The following is a 7,477-nucleotide window of genomic DNA, read 5'->3' as shown; positions in this document are numbered from 1 at the left end:
CAGTCTGTTCTGGCCCTACTTTTACATAATATATTTCCCAACAAACTGAGGACCCCTGTCCTTTTCAGATCTTGACAAATTATTCAAAATTGCTGAAGAAAGACAAAAACGACTTCTCTCTCTCCAGTCAAAGAGTATTCAAAGTGAAAGATAGACCAGACATGTCTATAAAATGGCAGCAGTAGCCCACTGACCAGGGACAAACACAGTCTCCCCTGGTCCCTGCAGGATCTCCAGGGGTCTGAACTCAGCGGGCCAGGTTGGCAGCTGGGTGCGTGGGTACACCACGCTGAACCAGGTGATGGCCTCATCCTGCTGGTTGCCCCCGGTCCTCCTGGTCACCTTGATCAGCTCCCGGGCGTGTGGGTGGGAACAAGCACCAGCGCTTGTGCCCCTGCACCAGGGCATTCCAGGCACTCGTACCCAGCGGGTCAATGTGGGATGCCAGTGCCAGAGCGGGCAGGACCCATTACAAACCATCTGTGAAAAAAATACATAAAAAATAAAGGGACAGGTGTTACTAGAGTTAGTTAAACTACACAGAACATACAATAACATTGCAGCTATTTTAGTTAACGTTACTGAGGATCGCTCTTACCTGTAAGGAGGCCTGCTCGCCGGCGAACTGGAAGAGGTCGTCCCTAAAGTAGACTGGCACCTGGTAGTCCTCCAGCAGCTTACGGCGCTTGGCGTGCTCGCCCCGTAGGCTGCTGTCGAAGATGAGAGTGGGCTGTCGTCCTGTGTGGACTCCAGGTACTCCACGTAGTACTTCATCTTCATCTTCACAGAGTAACCGTCGTTGTCCTCACCACACTTGAACTTCTGGTTGCGGTACTTACGTTTGAGGCGCTCCATGGTCCACTTCTCGCGGGCAGGCCAGGTGTCCTGACAGTTGAGCAGCACCACAGGTTTGTAGGGCCTCTCGAAGCGCTGGATGAACTCCTCTGCGCTGAGACGCAGGGTGTCCACACGCTCAACATTGTCCTGTGAGACGCATACGGCAGACATGTCAGTGCCAGGAGGTAGAAGGGATTATGTATGCAAACAAAAAGGTCTGTGTGTGTGAAAGAGAGAGTGAGTTGAGGGCTACATTTCATGAATGTACGCCTACTTTAATCAATATTTTCTCAATAACCATTCTACCAATATGAATTACTTTGTACTGAATTCAAGGGGAACACTAGTCATTTCTGACTTAATGCTTCCCAGTCATTGGGCCTAGCATTGGTCTCGCGGATAGAGGTTGAGTGTTTTACAAAACTGCATTGCAATAAAAGATCAACTGTTGTTTAGGTAGAGAGCCAGGCTGTTTTTGAATGCAATGAAACCAACTGGAACATTAAGGAGTAGACTCGGGGGAAGACCATTTGACTGTCTGATCTGGGGCAAAGGGAATACAAAAGGTAATGGGCATTTTTGTTCCCCTTTTACATGGAATAATGGGGTCCGAAAAGAGAAGGAAGCACACCACCAAAAGAGAAGGAAAGAAAATGCTGTTGAGTTGTTGACCTATAAAAACTACCTAAGCTTTGAGTGTAATGTGTATTCTTAGCCACCCAGAGCAGCCCTTCTTAACTCTCTTGTAATTAAAACAAAATACCATAATTAGCAGTCTATTGGGTCTGAGCACATGGGTCAGTAGGCTGGCTACTTGTTGGTGGTGACTGGCTAATATTCACATGTAAGCCTCAATGAAATACAAATGTAACAATGTTGTCACGATTTCACAACAAAGTAACTAGACACCGTCAAACTAACGAGGTCAAGCATTAATGGAATGGGCTGTGGCACACTATTTTGAGTCCAGACTGACAGATTTGACAGTTGCGCCAATGAAGACCGCTGTGCGCTGAAAGTGCAGCAGCAGCCTACGTGACCATCGGCACTGGTTTTGTAATGTGAAACGTGTTGACAGAGCTAACATGGCTAACTAGCCTAGCATGGATAGCTTTCTACCGACAGTTTACCTTCACTGAGCGGTGTGACACATCGAAACTCTCGCAATAGTCATGTTTCGTCCAGTCTGAAGAGTCCTTCAGCTCAGGTCTGGCGCTCCGCTTCGCCTCTTTGATCCTCTTCTTACTTTTATGGTTCATTCCTCCAAATTTAGGGAGTTGTCTTGAGTTAGCTAGCTAGCTAGACTGGGGTGCGTAGACAAACACATTTGCTAGCTTGACTTGCTAGCTAGTGGTGAAGCTAACGTTAGTTGAGTGGCTAGCGTAGCAGCTAGTCTGGAGTTAAAGTTAACCGGTAAGCAACTTCATACGAGTACTTTGTTGGTGTTACTGAAACACGACACGTTGGCCTTAAAATTAAGATGTTGTTCTAAGCACACTTTTAATAACGAGGAGGAAGCTGCTCGGATGAAATTAGCTAAGCAGCTAACTACAACAATGCTCTTGCAACCAAACGCGGGGGTACCTACAATTTGAAACCCGCCCACCCAGAGAGCCTTAAGAAGGTCGTTGGCCACGTACAAGAGCGGGTCATACATCCGAGAAAACCGATTGGATAAAATGTGGAATACGGCTTCCCACCAGTCATTAGCTGTATACGTTCTACGTTTCCCTGTCCATCAGCAGACAGACTCAAGCATGTCTGTTTTTTGGGAGAGGCGGATGTTATGATAGTAAACGTATTGTTTTATCACAATTTATTTACTCTCACAATTGGGATGGTAAAATGGAAAACAGAGCAACTGAGATGTCCAACATATTGCAGAAGAATTCGAGAACCCAAAGCAATCACTGAATGTTTCCATCCCTGAGGTTTTTGCGCACTTTCTAATCTACACTTTTGCCATGTGGAATCAGTGATGTTGCTGTAAATAACAGTATTGCTCGCCTACAACTGCACTGTAGTAATTGACCCTGAAGCCTGCCGAGTTCCTTGTAGAGGTGTACAGAAGATATCCTGCCAGCCAGACTTTTCTGAATCATGTGAACTGTAATCATGTCTTTTCTCCACTCTGTACTAGGTCCTTGATCCACAATATGGGATGTATGTCTGGCCTTGTGCAGTGGTATTAGCACCAATATGTGGACACATAGGTAAGGCTGATCCCAAAACGGTGCTAGGTAATTTACTGAACCCAACCTTTTCAGTGTACTCTCCAAATAACTTATATTTAGTCTAAATGTGTAACTTGTTTCTAAAACATACTATTGAATCAGAATGCACTGCTGTTTGTTCACAGCTTGGGGCTGGCGTGAGTTTACCTGGTGTGGTGGCAGCAAAGTGTGGGGCACAAGTGATCTTGTCAGACAGTGCAGAACTTCCACTGTGTCTGGAGGCACACCTGTGACGTGAATGAACTACCCAATGTGCTTGTGGTGGGTATTACCTGGCGAAGTCTCCCCAGACCTTCTGCTCCTCCCTCCATTAGACATCTTGGGATCAGATGTTTTCTATGAGCCTGAAAGAGAGTTCAGACTGACCAGTTCATTTGGGAAATGTGAGCAGATAGTTGAGTTTCGAAACGCAACTTCTGAATTTACAACTTTCAGATTTTGAAAATGCCCTGGTGACAATCGCCTTCCTATTGAGGAAAAACCCTGAAGCCCAATTTTGGACAACTTACCAAGAGAGAAGGTATGCCTTTCAGGACTGGTACGTGGCTGTCTGTCAATGTCAAGTAAACATTACTCATTGATTTTCTTTGTCTTAATGTTTCAGTGCTGACTGGTCCATAGAGGCATTGCTGCACAAATGGAATTTGAAGTGTGCCAACATTTCACTGGAGAAATTACATGCCAACAAAGACCAACTAGCTGGGTCAACACTTCCTGGAAGCCATACTGTACAAATTATTATAACTGCGGACAAGGAAAGCTGAATGAAAATGGACATAAAATGGAGTCAACTTATCCTTCAGTTACTGCCAGCAAGGCATATTCAAATTCGCCAAATAGTCATCAAGACCCAATACAAGATTAAGGGTTCAAAACACAATGCATTATAAAATAGTCTGAGAAAGTTGTATAGTAATGTTCTGTCAAATTAAGTTTTAGAATGAAATTGATAACACGCAACCAAAACATTTTAGAAGACAATTTTTATTAGCTTTCACATTGGACACCTATACAGACTCTTGCAAGGGGGAAAAGGAATGCACAAAAGGGCAAGACAGAATGCAACAAAAAAAAATAGCATACCATACTGCTCCAAATTAGAGAACATTTAAAACTTGTGTTGAAAGACAGGCATTCTACCGATGGTGAATTTGTAGCAGCCATTTAAGTTGGCCACCATCACAGCATTGTAGCCACAGGGGCATTCCGGAGAACACTGGAAACAGCCAAGCACTGCAACACGCCACCTTAACAGCTAACCAGCAAATACTCAACTGCTACACAACTGCGCCTAGTGCACAAAAAATACAGGAGAGAAGATTAGAGTCACAATTAAATTAATGAAAGATAAACCTACATAGCAAAGTTCACTTGCAAGTAAATCTGTGCCTGGTTCTTTCCATACTTATTGGAAAAGCTTTTGGAAGCCCTATCCATTTAAAACTTCTGTAATGGCCTTTCACTAACCCCATAACTTCCTTTACAGTTCTCTTCATGAAACCCAAAATAACAGTTGTAAAAGCTAGGTCAGCAAATCTTCACTATGACAGTTTTAGATACTGAAAATAGCCATGCAATCCAACAAATTGAAATCCCAGCAGTATTAGCCCATCTACCTCAAAAGCACATTAAGTATTTTTATTTATTTTTTAAACATTGCACAATGAAAGACAAGCCTAGTCTGGGCAAACAAAAAAAGCCTTCAGATCAAGATACAATAATAACCTTTTACACCAGAAATCATTGTATGTACAGGGTCCTCAGTCTGAAGTCCTCATTGGTGTCTAATCTGAAAAAGGTTTGAAAGACAAGCTGTAAGAAACAGGTGTTGGAAAACAAATAGCCTTAAACCTCTAGTAATGAAGTGGCGACGACTTGTTAACTTGACCACCCCTCCCTCCAGATAGACGTGGAGACACCTCCAGGCCATAATCAGCTGGCAATGTAATGCCAAGGTCATGTGCATAGCACATTTCCCCCTTATTAGTAGGAAACTAGTCTACATTTGAAAAAAAATTGCCAAATCAAAAGCTATGCCAACCCATTTCTGATGGGTGAACATTGTTGGTTCAAGGAAGGAACCAACGTCAAGAGACGCCCGGGCTTCACAAAATGAGAAATCTTGTCATGAGAAACCAGAGTCAGACAAACCTTGGTTCCCTCCTGAGCACAAGTATTTGCCCCCAAAAGGCCGAGAGCATGACCTGGAGGACAATGCAAGGCTTCTGTCCATTGTCCTGCAGACGTACCTCAACACCACCCCAACACTGACTGCAACCTGCAACCGGCCTGCAACCTGCAACCGGCCTGCTCCATAGCAACCCCCACAGCAGCAGGTGCCCGGACAGCTCACACACCCAGCTCACTAACTGCTCATACTGCCTCAAACTCCTCTTTTGCAAACAGGATTCCGCAGCTTGGAGGAAAGAATTCCAGATTTTTTTGAACATTTTATTTTTATGGTAAGTGTATTTTCAAATACCACAGACATTTCAAGAACGGACCTACATTTCCTCTACACTGATAACAAACCGGAACATTGGGCAGGACAGAGTAAAATTGTGACAAGGAATAGTCCCAAAAATCCATCAAATGTGGGTTTAAGGCAACAACCATATGGGACAGTTTTCCATTCCTCTTTGCCATGCCCAGTGTTACAGTAATATGCATAACCATTTTGAGGTGGAAAAAGACTTAAAGCAGCTGACATTTTGTCAAGACATCCCACAACCAACCCCCTTCTATTCAACCACAGATAACCGTGGAAAAGGGAGACATAGTGCAAATCCATCCCACACATCACCCTCCCCATGCTATTCATACAATTTAGTGTAACGCTAGACTTCACCTCAAACAATTTACAAAAAGGTAGTGTTAAGGTTTTCCCATCTCCTTGCCCAACACTTACCATTTTGTCACTCATCTATGGGGTTTCAGCTCCATTCTCCCCAGGTGACTTGGGCTGGCTCTTGGATCTTGACCTTGAGCCTCTTTCTGCAGGGGTGTGGCTCCTGGAACGGGACTTTGATTTAGGGGTCTTGGATTTGGATCTGGAGCGGGACCTGGATGGGGACTTTGCCTTGTCTCTCTTAGGGGAGCGGGACTTGGAGCGAGAGTAGGAACGGGACCTTGATCTGCTGTTGCGGGAACGGCTGCGGGAACGAGATCGGCTTCTGCTCCGGGATCTGCTACGTCTCCGACGCCTGGGACTGTGGGGAAAACTAGAGTAAGTTCGGTGTGCTGAGTTATCGCCTATCTAAAAAACAGTTGTAAACGTAAGTCCACAACACTCTCAAAACGCTGCTAAGTTATCCGGTCAATTAACCATGCATGTAATGGTGGCTGCTTGACGCTTCATAATCGATACAAGGGCCATAAGGTCGCGTTACCGTTACAACATTCAAGTTCCTACACCAACATTATGCGTCATAACTAACGTTAGCCAAGTAAACGTAAATTTCACTGTAAATAATTATCACATAGCCAACAATGAAAAACGACCCAATCGAAGGAGAGCTAGAGCAACTACTTAACCATGTGCTCAGCTCTTACCTCCTACTTCGTCGGCCATCACCCCCGTACCTCCGGGGAGCACCTCCACGCCGACGGTCACCACGCTCTCCACGGTCACCACCACCTCCATGGTGAGAATCTGGGGGACGACCATAGCGGGCCATCTGGACTCTCAGCTCGCGCCCATCGAGCACCGCACCATCCATTGCGTCCATCGCATCCTCTGCGTCCCGCTTGTCATGGAATCGCACAAAGGAGAACCCTCTGCTCTCTTTCGTATAACGATCTCGGGGGATGTAAACATCTCCTACCCTACCATACTTTTCGAAGACACGGCGAAGGGTCTCAGGTGAGGTTCGGTACGTCAGATTATCCACTTTAAGAGAAGTCATGCCCTCAACATCGGGCGGGGGCCTACCATAACTCATGTTGCAGATAGCTTAGCTAGCCTAGCTAACAAACACGCAACGGTACTATCAGAAAGAAGGTGAAAGGTCAACACCCGCTTAAAGTTTTTGATTAAAAGTATCGTACTTAAACACCTTGCTCGCTATATGTCGAGTTTTTCTTAAAAAACTGCAATATAGCTTTCCAAATTTATGACGATTTCCTTAGCACAGACCATTTGTTTGCACGAGCTGTCGTCCCTTGCTCCTCCTCGTTGAATGAGGTTGATGAGGAACGCTGCTGCGTATTTATTTGGAGGGAAAAGCAACACAAATCTTCAAATTACACATTTTGAATCATAATTCAATAACCCAAAACATATAATATTATATACAAATAACTTGGATGGGACACAAATAGAAAATACTTTCAATTCAGTAATGTTTTAAAATGTTTGACCCGGAAACGAGAGTGACATCAGACTAGCAAATAAACTCAGTTTCCCA

At 44.6% G+C, this 7,477-nt stretch overlaps 1 protein-coding gene and 1 pseudogene across 4 annotated transcripts; both read right to left on the bottom strand.

The window, feature by feature from the left end:
• Positions 1 to 6: 6 nt before the first annotated feature.
• LOC123486299 lies at positions 7 to 3,029 on the bottom strand (annotated as a pseudogene).
• A 1,006-nt stretch (positions 3,030 to 4,035) lies between these two features.
• LOC121585160 (serine/arginine-rich splicing factor 2) lies at positions 4,036 to 7,257 on the bottom strand. 4 transcript variants are annotated; one of them, XR_006003807.2, is made up of 4 exons: positions 6,624 to 7,257; positions 5,980 to 6,280; positions 4,797 to 4,860; positions 4,036 to 4,362 (listed from the first exon to the last, which is right to left on the bottom strand). XR_006003807.2 is itself a non-coding variant. In XM_041901545.2 (3 exons), exons 1-2 carry the CDS (start codon positions 7,010 to 7,012, stop codon positions 5,995 to 5,997), a joined length of 675 nt encoding a protein of 224 aa, XP_041757479.1. In that variant the 5' UTR covers positions 7,013 to 7,257; the 3' UTR covers positions 4,036 to 4,860; positions 5,980 to 5,994. The 4 variants fall into 4 exon arrangements, 3 of the variants coding, with proteins under 3 accessions (XP_041757479.1, XP_041757481.1, XP_041757480.1); XM_041901545.2 differs by having other exon boundaries at positions 4,036 to 4,860; XM_041901547.2 differs by having other exon boundaries at positions 4,036 to 4,860; positions 6,654 to 7,257.
• Positions 7,258 to 7,477: the final 220 nt, after the last annotated feature.

Source organism: Coregonus clupeaformis, unplaced genomic scaffold (genome assembly GCF_020615455.1).
Source record: "Coregonus clupeaformis isolate EN_2021a unplaced genomic scaffold, ASM2061545v1 scaf1116, whole genome shotgun sequence".
Lineage (NCBI taxonomy): Eukaryota > Metazoa > Chordata > Actinopteri > Salmoniformes > Salmonidae > Coregonus > Coregonus clupeaformis.
Note: the sequence above shows the minus strand (reverse complement) of the source record. Positions and strands in the feature narration are given on the sequence as shown.

Coding starts and splice junctions, on each gene's coding strand:
- LOC121585160 (XM_041901545.2), bottom strand. CDS start 7,012: ATGAGTTATGGTAGGCCCCCGCCCGATGTTGAGGGCATGACTTCTCTT. Junction 6,281..6,623: donor GATGGCCGACGAAGTAGGAG/GTAAGAGCTGAG, acceptor TTTTCCCCACAG/TCCCAGGCGTCGGAGACGTA.